Source organism: Piliocolobus tephrosceles, chromosome Y (assembly GCF_002776525.5).
Source record: "Piliocolobus tephrosceles isolate RC106 chromosome Y, ASM277652v3, whole genome shotgun sequence".
Taxonomy (NCBI): Eukaryota; Metazoa; Chordata; class Mammalia; order Primates; family Cercopithecidae; genus Piliocolobus; species Piliocolobus tephrosceles.
The window spans coordinates 3,441,628-3,458,928 of NC_045456.1; the positions used below are offsets into that span (position 1 = coordinate 3,441,628).

The 17,301-nt window shown below is 45.5% G+C and overlaps 1 protein-coding gene across 1 annotated transcript in view; it reads left to right on the forward strand.

Annotated features, from left to right (window-relative positions):
* Positions 1 to 17,301, forward strand: part of MAP7D2 (MAP7 domain containing 2) — a 59,492-nt gene that overhangs the window by 34,174 nt on the left and 8,017 nt on the right. Inside the window, exons 9-12 of the mRNA XM_023199052.1 lie at positions 5,956 to 6,227; positions 6,835 to 6,967; positions 15,964 to 16,195; positions 16,943 to 17,047. Coding sequence (XP_023054820.1) covers positions 5,956 to 6,227; positions 6,835 to 6,967; positions 15,964 to 16,195; positions 16,943 to 17,047 — 742 coding nt within the window. The remainder of the gene's footprint in view (positions 1 to 5,955; positions 6,228 to 6,834; positions 6,968 to 15,963; positions 16,196 to 16,942; positions 17,048 to 17,301) is intronic.

Sequence of the window (17,301 nt, forward strand, 5' to 3'; positions counted from 1 at the left end):
CAGTATTGGGGTGGGAGTTACCCGATTTTCCAGGTGTTGTGTGTCTCAGTTCCCCTGGCTAGGAAAAGGGACTCCCTTCCCCCTCGCGCTTCCCAGGTGAGGCGATGCCTCGCCCTGCTTCAGCTCTCGCTGGTCGGGCTGCAGCAGCTGACCAGCACCGATTGTCCGGCACTCCCGAGTGAGATGACCCCAGTACCTCAGTTGAAAATGCAGAAATCACCGGTCTTCTGTGTCGCTCGCGCTGGGAGATGGAGACTGGAGCTGTTCCTATTCGGCCATCTTGCTCCGCCCTCCTTAGTCTCCTTTCAACTGAAACAGTTCCTCAGCCATTCTTTTTCCTGACCTTGACATTATTTTATTTTATTTTTTGAGACAGTGTCTCCCTCTGTCACCAAGACTAGAGTGCAGTGGTGCAATCTCGGCTCACTCCGCCTCCCGGGTTCAAGTGATTCTCCTGCCTCAGCCTCCCGAGTGGCTGGGACTACAGGCGCGCGCCACCACATCTGGCTAATTTTTTGTATTTTTAGTAGGTACGGGGTTTCACCGTGTTAGCCAGGATGGTCTCGATCTCCTGACCTCGTGATCCACCCACCTCAGCCTCCCAAAGTGCTGGGATTACAAACGTGAGCCACTGTGCCAGGCCAACCTTGACATTTTTAAAGAATATAGGCTAGTCATCTTGAGGATTGTCCTTCAGTTTGGATAGGCCTGATGTTTCCTCTCATCACATTCAGGTTGTGTTCTTTGGGCAAGAATCTCGTGGCACAGGTGTTGGGTCCTTCTCAGTACCTCATATCAGGAGGCTATGATGTCAGTTTGTTTAATTACTGGTGATGTTAACTTTGATTACTGGATTAAGGTGGTGGTCCCAGGTTTCTCCGGTGTAAAACTGCTGCTCTTTCTTATCTGGGAAGTAACAAACTTTTCTGAATGTTAGCTGAGCTGTGCTGATGAAGCCAAGACCCCTCTGCATGGAGTCAAGTGGTTTTGGAGAACATGGAACTAGGTTTCAAGATTGGAGGAAAAAAGTCCTTTGGTAGTTCCACTTTGCAGTCAACTCACATTCAGAAGCATGACAACCCTCTCCAGAGAGTTATTCTTGCCACTCTGTTTACAGAGGTGTTTGTTCGTATTTTCTACCGGTCATGGAACCTAAAAAGTTATATCACCCTGCCTTATGTTCCTGGAAGGCCTAGTTTACCATCCTAAACACACCTTGTGAATCCTCTTTGTTATATTTTTATTGGACCTTAAAAAATTAAAGTGGAAGAGCCAAAAAAGTGAGACAAAGAACAAATGCCTTGAGTGCCAGCCCTGGCACTCTTGTCTGTTTGCATTTCTTTGGGAAAGGTTGTTTAAACTCTTAGGACTTTGGTTTTCTTCTCTAAAATATGGTTAATAGTAATTTCCTACCTACCTCACTGGATTACTGTGGCAATCAAATAGACCCTTGTTAAATAGATGAGAAGGTACTTCAAAATAAACCTCCATACAAGCACAGTGAGTTCCCCTAATTAATTCATATTTCTTTCATCAGCCAAGATACCTATTTCCAGGAAATTGAAAAATAGCTTGCCAGACTTTCTTTGGCTTGCAGCAATGTGAGCAGGGCTGACCAGAGAGCCGAGGAGTCTGACATACCAGCCTTGTGGTTTAGTTCCTTCCAGATACCTGTGCTTAGCACTTTTGCAGGGCAGCTGGCAGGGTACAAAGTCCATGTAAGCAAGTGGCAAGGCAGGATGAGCAGGAAACTTGACAGATTGTAGATAGCATTGGGAACTTCTTTTTTTTTAAATTCTGTATTTTGGTCACTCACTGTAAAAAAGTAAAATCTGACTTGCCCACACTTCTCTGATTTGAAGGTCATGTTTGTGTGTGCATATGAGTGTGTGTGTGTGTGTGTGTGTGTGTGTGTGTGTGTGTATGTGTATGTGTTTTCTAACTTACTCTGTTTATTGGGCAGGGGCTGGGGTAGGGGACTGTAAACTGACTTCTTAATGAGTTTTATCCCAAATAATCCACCCTTACTTCTCAGGTAGAAGTTATTTTTAAATGTGTGCTCATGGGTAATTGGTCCAGTTTTATTTAGAATGGAACCTCGCAGTCTGTGGCATGAACTGAACCTACATGCGACCATTCTTTGAAAATAAGAAAGGCTGTTCAGGGCTATGCCACCTTGAGGCTGTCAGAACCTCCCCCACCTAGGCCGCCCTGGCCTTTTCTCCCTAGGATTAGGATCTTGGCCTGCATTTCCATTTACTTAGATGAGTCTGACATAGGCGACAGGCTCCTACCACACTGACTGACTGTGTGAGCCATTTAAGCAGACACAGAGGTCGTATTGGAACTCAGATGCTGGCTATGGCTGCTGAGGCTGCAGCCAGTTTAGGCCTCCCACCCACTCCCCCCAGTCCAGCCCTGGAGACCCTCATGGTCAGAGTCATGTCTGCAGGAAGGCTCCTTGTCTACCTACCCCCATTCATGGGCAGAAGTGCCGCTTCAGGGACCCCTGAAGCAGAACCCACCTCTTTCTATACTGCTTAGAGAAGCCCAGAGTGTGGGCTCGCAGGCAAGTTCCAGGGAGAGAACAAGAACAGGCAGGGTTGTGCACACCCAGCACCTTTGCTCATTCTCACCAATCAGAGAAATCATACCTCATTCTATGGGGAGGAGAGTGAGGGCAAGCAAGAAGATCAGGTGGGATTTGCCAGGCCTTCCAATGCCAGAAAGTCCTCCTCAACAGGTCAAGGTAGGAATGCTTATGGGATGAGAAAGTGTTTCCATCTGTTATCATCTACCATGAGACAGTATTCTTTCCTACAGCTTCTATTGCCAAGTTTCAGATCCACTCCCTGCCCCTGTACTGTTGTTGGATCAAAGGACACATATCATTCACATGACAATCCAGTGGGGAGGTAATGTGCTTTGATCTTGGTAAGGCACTAGACCAAATCTCTCGAGACACCCTTGTGGTGGTTGGGTGGTAGGTATACAGCTGTACTGTGGATGCCACTCACCTTAGATAACAGCATGAAAGGAAGGCGTGACCAAGCAAAAGACCACCTGCTGTATCTTTATACAGATTAGTTGAGCCTAAATTCAGGCTCAACTAATGCATATAGTTAGTACACATTGTGTAACTCATTAGAAAACCATGGTCAGTGGAGCACTGTCAGTGTGAGCAAGCAGGATATGGGCTCCCCTGTTATAGTTCATCTTCCTGATTTTAGTTCATTCTTATCTGTGAGGATTATTTGGATTTTTAGTTTATCATCTAATTGTTCAACACTAATACCTAACAGCTATTGAGTGCTTACTCTGTGCCAGCTCTAGAAAGATCATCTTGGGGTCTTGGTGACCCCAAACTCAGACTTAGCTGCCATGGCAACACAGGAAGTGGAGCAGAGCTGTGAGAAGGCTGTCTGGCCTGTTCACTGTGGGAAGCCATTTCACCTCTCTAAGCCTAGTTTTCTCATCTGTAAAGTGGCCATGATAATAGTACCTGTGTCATACCATTTACACACATATGTACACAAATATGTGTCTGTAGACATTTAGCAGCCTTGCGGCTGGCATCTAGGCAGCACTCAGTAAACATGGACACAACAGCAAAGAGTGTGAATGGAAGTCTGAGCTCCAAATGGTCAGGGGAAAGACCTGGTCTGACTGTGTCAGAACACATGAAGACTCATGTGCTGAATTGTAGAGGCACTCACACATTACCTCTTGAACCAAGGCTCTCAGGAGCCTCAAGGTCACCATGGGGATTGGACACTACCCCTCCAAGCAGAACAGCTCCACTCTTAACTACTGGGTACAGACAGAGTGTGTGTGCATCTGTCTCTGTCTCTGTCTGTCTGTCTGTCTGTCTCTCTCTCTCTCTCTCTCTTTCCCTCTCTTTCTTTCTCTTTCCCTCCCCGCCTTACCCCATGTCTCAGGGATTCTCAGTTGAGGGAGATCTTGTCCCTAAGGGGACATTTAGCAATGTCTGAATACATTTTTGGTTGTCACAACCTGGGTGGGAAGCAGAATGCTGCTGGCATCTAGTGAACGGAGGCCAGGGATGCTGCTAAACATCCCACAGTGCCCAGGACAACCCCACAAAAAAGCACTATCCAGCCCCAAATGTCAGTGATGCCAGGTTGAGGAAGCCTACTATGCGTGCCTATGTGTATGGCGGGTCAGGGGGATTCTGTGCATGGCTTTTACTTGGTAAGAGTCTAGGAAAAAATAGAAGACCAGCGTTATGTAGTATACCTGGAAAAAACCACCTGATTGCTAAGCACTCTGAAAAACCGCATCCCTTAGGAGAACCCAAGTATGGGGCCTGAGCCCAAGGCCAGAGGGGAGAATAGTCTGCAGAGAGTCAAAGCACCATCCACAAAAACAAGGTGTCTTGGGAGTTCTGAGTTGCTCCAGGCCTAATGGCATGAGGACACAGGGAAGCCACTTTGGCCAATATGAAAGGATTGTGTTTGGGGTTAGAGTTGTCCAGCTGAGAAGACAGACAGCCATGGGAGGGGTGGACAGCCTGTGGTGGATATGTGATGTAGGCTGCTTTTACATCAATGAAATGGTTGATACTGAAACAACTGGATTTTAGAAATTCACATCATGTTTAAGATGTATTCATTGTATCAAATGATCACCTGTTTGTTTCCCACCTTTATTTGGCCCTCTGCCTGGCATTGACAAAAAGGAGGAAGGTGTTCTCCTGGACACCAGGAGCTGGCCCTTTGACATGAAAACATATTGGAAAATTGTTCTGCACCTCACCCAGTCCACATGCCACTTGAGGATTCTTTTCCCCTTCAAGACCAAGTTTAATATTGATCTGATCATATTTCCCCTTACTACCAGGACTGATTAGGTACCTCTAAGCCTCTGGTGAAAAATTGTCTTTGAATATTAGGGTGATTTGCCATTTTTATTGCTGTTTTTATAGATAAAAAAGTCAGATGTTAGCAATTCATGGTTCAACCTGCTGAGTATTGAGGGTGATGACTTGTAATTTCTGTATACATTACTTTATATCCTTCCTAGAGGAACTTTGTACAAATGCCCATATCCCTGTTCAAACCTCTAGGGAAACTGGGCATCTCAAGCTAAGCTGTTACCTGTGTCCTGAACAAGCGGCACTCACCAGGAGCCAAGCCTAGGCTGGCATACCTGTAATGGACCCTTTCCCAGCAGACACAAGACAAGCCCCTGTGTTTTAACCAAGTGGCTCGTCCTCACCTTTTGCATCTGCCCAGTTGGGAGAAGAGAGATTCTTTTAAACCTGAGACCCTCCAAAAAACAGCCCCCATGCCCATATGTTGGCTGTGTTCCTCAGCATTTAAAAAGGAATGGGGAACCTTGAAGACTTGCTAAGTGAAATAAGCCAGACATAAAAGGACAAATACTGTATCATTCCATTTATACGAGTTATTTGGAAGAGGCACATTCACAGAGACAGGTAATGGAAGGGTGATTGCTGGGGGCTGAGGGGAGGGGGAATGGAGACTTGAATGCCACTGAACTGTACACTTAAAAATGGTTAAAATGGTATATTTGATGTTTTATGTTTTGTCACAATTGTTTTAAAAGGAGCCAGCGTGTTCATTGCCATATGCTGAAACCAGATTCAACCCTGATGTTCACCTAAAAAGAGGGAGTAGGAAAGTGCCTAATACTCCTTCTTTACATTGTCATGAAACCTAAGTGAGATTAGGACATGGCATCATCAGTTAGGCTTCTTAAAATAATTCCCTTTCCACCAGGGCCATCTTAGAGAGACCACATATTCCTGTTGGGCTGAGAGCACTTTAGTGACTTTTGAGTGTGTGCTAAGCCCTACTTTTCTTCCTCTGGAAGGATGAAATTGTTCAGCTTTTTGGAACTAGGTGTCTTAGGAATAGAGAGCTCTGTGTTCAGGCCCAGTAATCGTCCTTTGGCATATTTTTGGTTTTCCAGGACAGCTGCTAAAGCTTATCCACAGTCTCCAAAGACAACGAAACCTCCCTACCCAGGGTCTCCTGTGAAGTACCGCTTACCTGCCCTTTCTGGCCAAGAGATGCCCAAGAAGAAAGCAGAGAAAGAGAAGAGCAATAAGGAAAGGGAAGGTACCTTGGCTCAGCAGGCTGCTGGCCCGCAAGGAGAGGAAGCCCTAGAGAAGCATGTAGTGGACAAGCATGTCAGTGAGAAGCACGCTGCTGCCACAGGAGGGAAAGCCGAAAACAGCGCAGGTAGATGCTGCCACTGTGCCTTGGCTTTCCCAAGACGGTTCTCCTCAGACCCAATCTACATGCCATTCTCTCATGTTTTGGGGAGGAAGAGGGACTTTTTCCTGGGAACAAGTTCATCCCCTCGTGCAGCTTTCTCAGGTTTGCACGTTGCTCCTGAGTTCTTTCCTTCAGTCTTCTGAGGGTCCCCTGGAGAAGACCTAGGGGCTGACTCCACTCATGGCTGTGGAAGCTCACGTGGATGCTGAGTAAGACAGGCTGCACCCAGCCTGCATCTGCACCTCACACAAGAGAAGGTCTTCCTTTAGTCTTTCAGGCTTCTATGATGCAGTGAGTTCACCCAGATGGTGGCTGCTGTGGCACTTGCTAGTGACCTTATCTTTCCTCCTCACGTTTCCATTGTCTTCCACTGTAAAATGCGTCCAGGGTTACAGCCAGCCCATGACAACTTCTCTTGCTTGGTGGTTGATTGTGCTAGTCTGGACAGCATTTCCCATCACCACACTGGGTTGGGTTTTTTTTCACTTCCAACTAGCAGCTGCTGTGTGAGTGGAGTCATTATGTTCGTTTCCCTTGATCTTTTTCTCTTGATGCCTCTCCTCTGGTGCAGCCTTGGGGAAGCCCACAGCAGGCACCACTGATGCAGGAGAGGCTGCGAAGATCTTGGCTGAAAAGAGAAGACAGGCCCGGCTGCAGAAGGAACAGGAGGAGCAAGAACGACTAGAGAAGGAAGAACAAGATAGGTATGCTAGTGCTCAGAGTTTCGGCATGATCTCATGTAAATGTTGTGTTGGAAAGAGCAGCTTGCCTTTCTTTTTACAGCATTGGTATTGATAAAACTTGAAGAGAAGTATGCAGAAGTATGGGAACCTAGAATGTCTGAACTACATGGAAGGTGCTCGGGAGACTGAGTCTTATGTTAGATGTAATTATTAATAACAGTGGAACTTTGTTCTTTTTGGAGGACCTAGAAACTCATAGCTCTTGGATCTAAGTGGCACAGGCATCTTCCCATTCTCCTTTTGGACTCTGGGGCCATGCAGACCTCCTAGAGCTATCAGGGAAGTCTGAACTTTGTTTATAAAATGAGATTCTCCCTGGGAAGACAAGAGGTTCAAGATTCTGGTTTTGGCCTTGATTCTGATTTCCAAATTGTTTCCTCCATCAGATTATCCTAACTCACACCCCAAAGTGAGAGACAGAGGGTTGAGCAGTGTCCCCTAGGCATAGGGTTGCGTGGAGGGGCAACCTCATAGTCTTAAGAACAGTGAGGTATGGGGAATCCCATCTGGGAGCAAGACAAAAGACATCATTGTTGTGGTCCCTACAACTTGAAGAGCATCAGAATCATCTGGGGAATGCAGTAAAAATACATGGACTCAGTCCTGTTCTGTTTTAGTAGCTTGCCAGGGTTTGAGAACCCTGTGATATTAGTACAAGGGTACTTTGTCACAATACAGACAGCCCTTCCTTTTCTGATCTTTTTATTTAGAGAGGAAAGCATGTTGAAGGACAAGGTCGATTTTATCATTAAATTGATAAAGGAAACTGTTAGTCTCATCACAGAGTAAAATCCAATACTGTTTAGAGAATTAACATGACAGGAAGCAGGCAATACTGTAGCACTTCAAGGCCAGCACTGAATTTAGAGTAATAAATAATAGAATGTTATTGATCCTTTAGTGACCTTGGTAAGTCTTTGTGGTCTCTGATTACAGGTTTGCTGATCTGTTTTTTTAAAGGGGCAGTGGGGTAGGTCTGGATAGTCCCTTCTTGAAATTTGGGACTTCTTTGATTGTTTTCCTGTTTCCAACCTTTTGGTCAATACAGACGTGTTTTGTTTGTTTGTTTGTTTGTTTTGTCGAGTGGCATGCTTGGGCTGGTCTGGGTGGGCCTTAAGGTGTGTGAAGGGAGGTCGCAAGAGATAAAGGTGAATCACAGGACCTCAGGTGACAGGCCTTGATAATTGCAGGCCGTGGAGATGCCATGTAGGCTCTGAGCTGGTGAGTAACATGATTGTAACCGTGTACTGAAGAAGGTGATGTTCTTTACTTTCCAGCTACCAACCTCTGTCTCTTCCATTTTCTTCACAGCCCAGCTCCTGAAAGACTTGATTGAACGTTCTGTCTTTATTTTCTCAACTCACATTCGGTCTTCAAACCTCACACCTACCACTCCTCCTCATTGCCTAACTACTAATCAGTTTCTTGGTTGTCTTTGGCCTTGTCAAACTTGTCCTTGCTTCTCTGGCATCTCCTTCATAGCCTTCTCTGTCTGCCCTTCATCCCCTTAAATGTTGCCTGGGCTCTCAGCCCTTAGTCCTGGACCAGCTTCTCTCCCAACAAGCCCTCCCAAGCAGCACTGTTCCCTCCTGTACTGCCAGTGTCCCTGCCATCCTGCCAGTTTCCTCTGGCATCAAAAGATTTAGGGCCCACATTTTACACAACAGCTTTCTGTTGAGCCTTTGTTGTGCTAAACCAACTCTGTTCTTGTCTCACTTCCCACCTTCATTTTCCCTTCATTTTCCCTTTGTCTTGTATTATTGCCTGTTTCTGAAGTTAACTGCAGCTTGCTTTCTAAACCTTCCATACTTTCTGGAACAAGGGAGGCACTAATAACACATGTGTACTGATGACTCCTAAAAACTATGCCTGTGGCCCAAGCTCTGTCTAGGGCTGCATTGTCCACTATCAGAGCCTCTAGGCACATGTGGCCACCAAAACATACATTCAGTAAAATTCATTTCCCCAGCCACACCCACCGTATTTCTGTGCTCAAGAGCTGCATCTGAGCAGATGTGGATTCATACCACATTGGGCAGCACAAATCTATAGACCATTTTCCTACTCAACAGAAGGTTCTGTTGGATAGCACTGTCTAGAACCTAGAGATTGTATTTCCATTTGCAATAAGTTTTCATTTGAGTGTGTGCCATATACATCTCAAATCCAGCATTTCCAAAGCAGAACTTAGTATTTTTTCCCAAACTTCCTTTCTCTTTCATGAGCTCTGCATTCCCCTCTCCTCAGGCACCCAAGTGAGAAGTCTCAGTGCCACTCTCAGCTCTTTCCTTTCCTTTCCTTCCTCCCAGTGGTTGTCAGGTCTAGTCTTCATCAGCTGTCACATTGGCACCTCTGTTCTCTCCCTTCCCTTCCAGTCCTTCCTCTCCTTCCTCAGCTCCAGCCCCCATTGCTTCTGATCTGGACTGCATCTGTCATATCCCAACTGAGCTCCCTGCTCTAGGTATCCTAGAGTTTGTCCCCTGTCCACACTGGGTCCACACTGACCTTTCTCAAATAAATGTGATTGTTCTCCTGTCCTTTCACAAGCCAGTGACTCCTTTGCCCACTGGATCCACCCAAACCTGTCAACAGGCCTTCAAGGCCTGCCATGAACTGGCCACTACCTGCCTCTTACCCCTTGCTTTCCTCCAGACACCAGTGTGCAAAGCTCTCTGACATTACCCATCACACGGCTCCACACCTCCAAAGCTGTGCTTTTACTTTGCCCCCACGTGGACTTGTGCTCCTTCCTGCCAGTCGTGTCTTCGTTTTTCAAAATGCAAGTCAAGTCTTGCTCCCTCCCTGTACCTTTTCTGGCCCTGTGCCTGGGACAGAACTGACCACCCCCGACTTTTCACCCATACTGAGCCCAGCTGTTCAGTTGACTAACATAGTTTCATTTGTTTACAGGCCTCTTTCCTCCAGTTAGCACCTTAAAAGGCTGGGACACAGTCTTTGGATCACTGGTGCCTGGCGCTCGGTATATGTACAAGAAAGGAACAGAAGGAGGAAGAATCCTAAGAAACCATTGTAGTAGTAGGTTAAGAGAACAGAAGGGCTGAAGTAGTATGGTGAAGGTAGAACTGGAAAAGCCAGTCTCTGTGGACTTAACGCCAAAGAAATAGGCAGATTTGAAGTTGATGCTGAGGTTTGATTCTAAGGTCTTAGGAGAATGGTACACTCAATAACAGGTAAAGAAAGGACATAAGGAATTGGTTTTAAAATATAAAAATTATTCATTTAGGCCGGGCGCGGTGGCTCAAGCCTGTAATCCCAGCACTTTGGGAGGCCGAGACGGGTGGATCACGAGGTCAGGAGATCAAGACCATCCTGGCTAACACGATGAAACCCCATCTCTACTAAAAAATACAAAAAAATTAGCCGGGCGTGGTGGCGGGCGCCTGTAGTCCCAGCTACTTGGGAGGCTGAGGCAGGATGAGGCAGGAGAATGGCATGAACCCAGGAGGCGGAGCTTGCAGTGAGCTGAGATCTGGCCGCTGCACTCCAGCCTGGGCGACAGAGCGAGATTCCATCTCAAAAAAAAAAAAAAAAAAAAAAATTATTCATTTGATTTTAGGTAAGCTTATGGTGTCTACAGTACGTCCAGGTGATTGGAGATGGAATTGAAGCTTGGGGGTGTAGGTAAACATTAGAGCAATATACACTTGACCCCAAATGAGTTTTCCTCTCTCTTGCCAGACTATGAAGCTTTGCATAGTGCCACGTGGGAGGTGAGGAGTGAGGAAGGAAAGTACCAGACAACCTGGGGCTAGAACACAGCGGCCACCTCTTGGAATAAGATCATCCTCACATCTGTTTTATGTTTACAGTTAATAGTTAAAGCCACAGAAATGTTGCCAGATAAAATAATTTAGAGAAAAATAAAGTTACTTGAGTCAAACTGTGGAAAGCCCTATTATTGTCACAAACTGGTAAGGGAAACACCATCCAAGTCAAGGATGAGGGAACCAGAACAAAGGGTCAACCAGGAGTCCAGACAAGCAGGCCCTAAGCAGAAGAACAAAAGTTGGTCCATTCCCAAACACAACAGGGCCCAGCCCCGGGCTGTGGATGGCCCAAGATATAAAGTGAGATTCTTAGAGGTGGTGCAAGAAACCTTAGACCCCGGGTCCACCCTGGGGAAGGCACTGGCAGGAACTAGTAAGCAGGAGATCATAATGGAATTCCTAGATGTATCACTTTAAGTCATGTTAAGAAGCTAAAATAGCTACTAGGGGTTCACATGAAAGAATATTCCAGCCAGGCACAGTGGCTTGTACCTGTAGTCCCAGCTACTTGAAAGGCTGAGGTGGGAGGATCACTAGAGGCCAGAAGTTCGAGATGAGCCTGGGCAACATAGTGAGACCCCATCTTTTTAAAAAATTGAAGAAAAGCGAATATTCCAGTTAGAATCTCCCCACGAGCAAGGTCATGTAGCCAGGCTAAACTTTCTTGTTGAAGCAAGAGTTAGCCCAGGCCAGGAACCACAGGCAGAGGTCTTCGAGGCTGCTCAGACGTGGCTTTTTGCTGCTGAGCCTACAGGTGGCAGGTGGTTTTGGTGAGAGCTAGGGCAGGCGGGGTACATGCGATGGGGGGCAGCAGGATGTGGCAGCAGCTGAGGCAAGAAGGGAAAGCCAAGAGAGGTAAGAGAGAGCCAGGGTCATTCAGCCTCATGCAGCACAGGGCTGTAGGGAGAGCCACGTGGGCAGGACTTTTGGTAAGACATAGGGTTATCAAAGACTAAGGCTGTTGGTCTTGGGATTTAGGAGGTGAGCAGAGATTTTGGAGGGAAATTGTTGAGAAGTGGGATAGAGACAAAGCAGCCTGAAAAGGTGAGTGGATACAGGCCCAGAATATAAGCTGGCTGTTAAGCAGTCATGAATGGGAGGCAGCTGAGAGAGGACTGAGGAGGGTTGCTTGTGATGCCTGAGACCTGAGCATTTTTCCAGGGCATGGAAAAAGTGCATGCAGAAGGATGAAACTGACAAATGAAGGGAAGAGGGGCTAGTGGGAGGGACACATAGCTGTGGAGGATGTGGAATTCACAGCACAAGTGGTGGCATTTCCATCTAAGCAGAGGAACAAATGGGGACATTTCTGAGCAGTAATGTCATAAAGGAGAGTTTAAGTAGCTCAGATCAGGTGACCTCGGTCTTCTCTGTAGAGCAGTTGGTGATAACCATCAACTAAGGAAGATGACAAAGATTGCGAAAAGTGGCAATTGGGACTGTGTCCATAAGAGATCCAGGGGTTGAGGATGAAAAGGCCGGAATGTAATTGCCAGCAGGCAGATAACCAGCCAGACTTGTTTAGTCTCTCTCTAACCAGTGCTTGGCAGCCCAGGAGTGGTCCTGGAGACCACCCAAGCCTGGAGTTGGGCAACAGAGTGACCTCCATGCCATCTCTGAAATGCTCACAAGGGTACCCAAGGCCTGGGGGACACAGAGAGAGAGGGAAGCAGATACAAGTAGACTGCACAGCGCTAACCAGGGCAGTTCAGGAGAGAAAAAGGCAAAAGGATGGGGTGAGATCAGATCAGAGAAGGTTAATGTTGAAGGTTAGGCTTGTTTTAAAATGAAAACTCTTAAGCATGTAAGAATAGAGACCAGTGAAACCTACACACTCATCCCCCAGATTGAACAACTCAAGTTTAAGCCTATGTCAGTGACGCGAGGAAGGTTAACAGGGAGCGACAGAAAAGGGGGTGAGGTGCTGGAGTTTCAGACAAGAGCCAATATATGAAGATCCTTCTCAAATGGCCAGTGACAGGGACAAGGGACGATGCATCCACTGAATGCCAAATGATAACAGTAATGCACAATTTTCTAGTACTTTGTATGTAATGAGGAAAGGGAGATGGACTTGGGTGAATGACAAGAACAAGGATGAAGAGGATGACAGGACTACACACAGGGCCAGGCACAGTGGCTCATGCCTATAATCCCAGTGCTTTGGGAGAATGGGGTGGATGGATCACTTGAGCCCAGGAGTTTGAGACCAGCCTGGGCAACAAAATGAGACCTGTCTCTATTTGGAAAAAAAAAAAAAAAATTCAAAAATGATCCAGGCATGGTGGCACTCACTGTGGTCCTGGCTACTTGGGAGCTGAGGTGGGAGGATCGCTTGAGCCTGAGAGGTTGGGGCTGCAGTGAGCTGTGATGGCAGCACTGCACTCCAACCTGGGCAACAGAGCGAAACCCTGCCTCTACAAAGAAAAAAAAAGGACTGCACACAGAGAAAGAAAAAAAAAACAAACAGACTACACAAAGAGCTGATGAACTTTGGAGGTTTAGTACTGACAGCAAGGGCAGTAAGCTCGAGATAGCCCACAGCAGAGGGCGGTGGGGAAAATGATGAAATCTAATGTGCTGTCTGGTTCTCTGAGCAGAGGGAGAAGGAATGCTCATCCTTGGAGAGGATTGTGAGGGACGTGGTTTCACACAGGGGAAGCCGGGTTTTTTTTGTTTGTTTGTTTTGCCAAATTTTACCTACTTTGGGGAAGCAAAGTGTGGTTAAGGGAGAGAACTTGGTAGATAAGAGGATGAAGGGGCTGGGCGCAGTGGCTCAAACCTGTAATCCCAGCACTTTGGGAGGCCAAGGCAGGCGGATCAGTTGAGGTCAGGAGTTCGAGACCAGCCTGGCCAACATGGTGAAACCCTGTCTCTGCTAAAAATACAAAAGTGAGCTCTGTATAGCGGTGCATGCCTGTAGTCCCAGCTACTCGGGAGGCTGAGGCACAAGAATCACTTGAACCCAGGAGGTAGAGGTTGTAGTGAGCCAAGATGATGCCACTGTAATCCAGCCTGGGCAACAGAGTGAGACTCCATCTCAAAAAAGAAAAAAGTACAAGATTTCCATGGAGGTACTATGGAAAGGACAAGCAGGGTCTCATGGGCTTGTGGGGATTTATATTTTGGGTGATAATGAGGATTATGGAGGTTCAGGGGCCATAAGGATGTTCTTATATGTGTGCATCTGGGCACTTCTGAAGTCCTGATGGTAAAAAGAAACAGAGGCCAAGCGCGGTGGCTCATGCCTATAATCCCAGCACTTTGGGAGGCCGAGGCGGGCAGATCATCTGAGGTCAGGAGTTTGAGACCAGCCTGACCAACATGGTGAAACCCCGTCTCTACTAAAAATGCAAAATTAGCCAGGCATGGTGGTGTATGCCTGTAATCCCAGCTACTCAGGAGGCTGAGGCAGGCGAATTGCTTGAACCTGGGAGGCAGAGGTTGCAGTGAGCCGAGATTGCACCATTGCACTCCAGCCTAGGCAACAACAGCAAGATGCCATCAGAAAAAAAAAAAAAAGAAACAGAATGGATTTTCAGGTCCTGGAGATGAAAATGGCAGGTCCTTTATGAAGTAGCTTATCCATTAATTAATACACAATATATCCTTTGTGTGTTAACTTCTCTGGGACAATCATAATTGGCTCGTTAATAAAGGGTAAGAAATGAAATGGTATTTCAGTTAACCTTTAGATACATCTTGTTATTAACACATCCATTTTGGATAATCCTGTGTTGGACATACTTAGTATTTCATTGAGGAGTCTAAGAAAATGGGAGCTTCTTTCTGATAGGTTCTATAATGCTCCTCTCCAGAATATCTGTTAATAATTTGAGTTGTTGCACAATGCTTCATAGGCGTTGTGACCTAATTTAGTGTTATCACGTATTGTTACAGCCTCGGGCTAACATATTTCAGTATTTCTTTATCTTTCTTTTAAAATATTTCTTTGAATGAATAAACAAAATATTTCCTTTGGTCCTACATAGGCTATTAGCGTGCATGAGTTCTGAAGCTGACCATTAGGATGGATGGATGCTCTTTTTAAGTCTTGACCTTTTTATAACAAATAACAGCACCCCAGTAAGTCATTGGCACATGCTTCCAAATGAAGGTAATTTCTAAAAGACATACAGATTTATAGGTGCACTTTAAAGGACATTGGGGCTTGGAGAGAGAATTCATTTTAAATTGTAAAACCAACTAACATTTGAGAACCTTCTAGGGCAGGCATTTTCATTCTCACGGTAATGCCATAGAACAATAGTATAGCTTTTCCCATTTTTTAAATGGGCATTAAGAACATAGGTGACTTTCCAAGTGTCACACAGTGAGTGGCATAATCAGAGTACAATTTTGGGTCATGCCCATACATCACATTGCCAGTGATTACCCAAGGAAAGTGGCGTACATGTGAGAAGGAGGAACATTAGGTTAAAACAAGCTCTTGAACTTTACAGAATTTTCCTGTACTGCTTCGAGCTCTTTATCACTACAACATGAACCGTTCATCTGTCTGTGGATAAAATCGTCTAAATGCCACTTAATTTTCATATATCAAAGAAAGCTAAAATAGATTTCTAAAGATTGCCAAAATAAATGGAAATAAATGTTTTATTAAATGTCAGGTTTCTGTTGAGCATTTTCTTCCATTTGCTGCTTCATAAGTCACATACCAATTAGAACCCAATTAGTATGACTTTTTGAGTTCATCGTCACTGCTCTTAAATTGCTGACTGGCACATTTGTGGCCATTGAGACACTTCCCATTTTTCCTAGCTTTCGTTGGTTTTAAATATTTATTCTGCTTAGGTTTTTAAAAGAATTGTCATTCAATAAGAATGATGGCTTGACTTTCTCATCGTGGTCATTTGTTCATTGACTGAGGAGCATCTGTTTTCAATACAGAATGCATCACACATCAACACATCATTCATTGCTTTATTACAGAATTTAAAGTCAAGCCTGGTTAATATTTTTTGGTAAATATATGGACCAGAGTGGATTTCCAGGAAGGATGAATCATATTATTAAATGAATGCTTGTTGAAATTATTAAATGTGCACATTACCATGTGGAGCATTATTCTCGGCTGTCAGCACACAGTTCTCTGGCAGTTTGCTTTTCGAGCATGTCATCTTCTAACAACAGTTGTATTCTCAAAAGGCTGGAGAGAGAGGAATTGAAAAGAAAGGCAGAGGAGGAAAGGCATCGCCTAGAAGAGGAAGCCCGAAAGCAGGAAGAAGAAAGGAAGCAGCAGGAAGAGGAAAAGAAGAAACAGGAAGAGGAAGAGAAAAGAAAGGCAGGCGAGGAAGCCAAGCGGAAGGCTGAGGAAGAGCTGTTGTTGAAAGAAAAGCAAGAACAAGAAAAGCAAGAGAAAGCCATGATTGAAAAGCAGGTACTGTATGAGTCCTCAGATGGACTTTACTTGTTTTTTAAGGGCCTTGATAGTAGGTACAATTAGTTAAATTTCAATGACTCATAATATTTACTTGAAGTTTTTTCTTAAACTGGGCTGGTTATTAAATATAAGTTGGGGCAGTTGCAGTGAAGTTGGTAATGTTTGCCATCTGTCAGTTTGGGTTTCCCAAAGGCAAACCCTGGGATAAGAATTTGGGTGCCAGCAGTTTTTTTTGCAAGCGCATCCCAGGAAGCCGGTAGAGGAATAGGAGAAAAGCCAATATAAGTGCATTGATGTATGTGTTACTGTGGGTTACTAGAACACAGTCCCATTGGGAACCTCTGAGAGACTGTGGATCACGCTTTAGAATTGTCCAGCTGAGGGATGAGGAAACTGAACTACTTATCTACCACATCCTGCCCCTCACTGTAGAAGGGGAATTAACTCTCTGATCTGGCCACATGCACACTTCATGGTCCAAGCCTGCCCACAGACACAGAAAAGCCTTGGCCATGTATGAGAACTGTCTGCAGGTGATTTGCATGGTGAGCCAGGGGTATATGAATGAGGTCCAGCCATGTTTGCTCTGTCATCTAGTGGTTTGTGTAAATCCACGTTGAACATTGGAGCAGCATCCACTTTAGGGCAGATGATGAGATGAAGGAACATGTGCAAAGCCAAGGAATTACCACACTGTTTTCTTAGCTTATTAAAGCTCTGCCTCGATTTACCTGTTTCTGTTAGAAAGAAGCAGCAGAAGCAAAGGCCCGGGAGGTAGCTGAACAGATGCGTCTCGAGAGAGAACAGATCATGCTGCAGATTGAGCAGGAGAGACTGGAGAGAAAGAAGGTAAGGGCTGAGGGATCAGGAAGACTTAGGGTAAGTGAATAGGAAGTAAATCCAGTTCTCTTCTGCAGTGATTGGATATAATGATCCTAGGATTGTCAGTTAGGTCAAGGTCATTGATACCACTATTCAAATCTTCTATGTCTTTATTAGTTTTTTGCCATATTGTTCTGTCAGTTATTGAGAAAGATTGTTAAAAACTCCATCTGTGGCCAGGCATGGTGGCTCACACCTGTAATCCCAGCACTTAGGGAGGC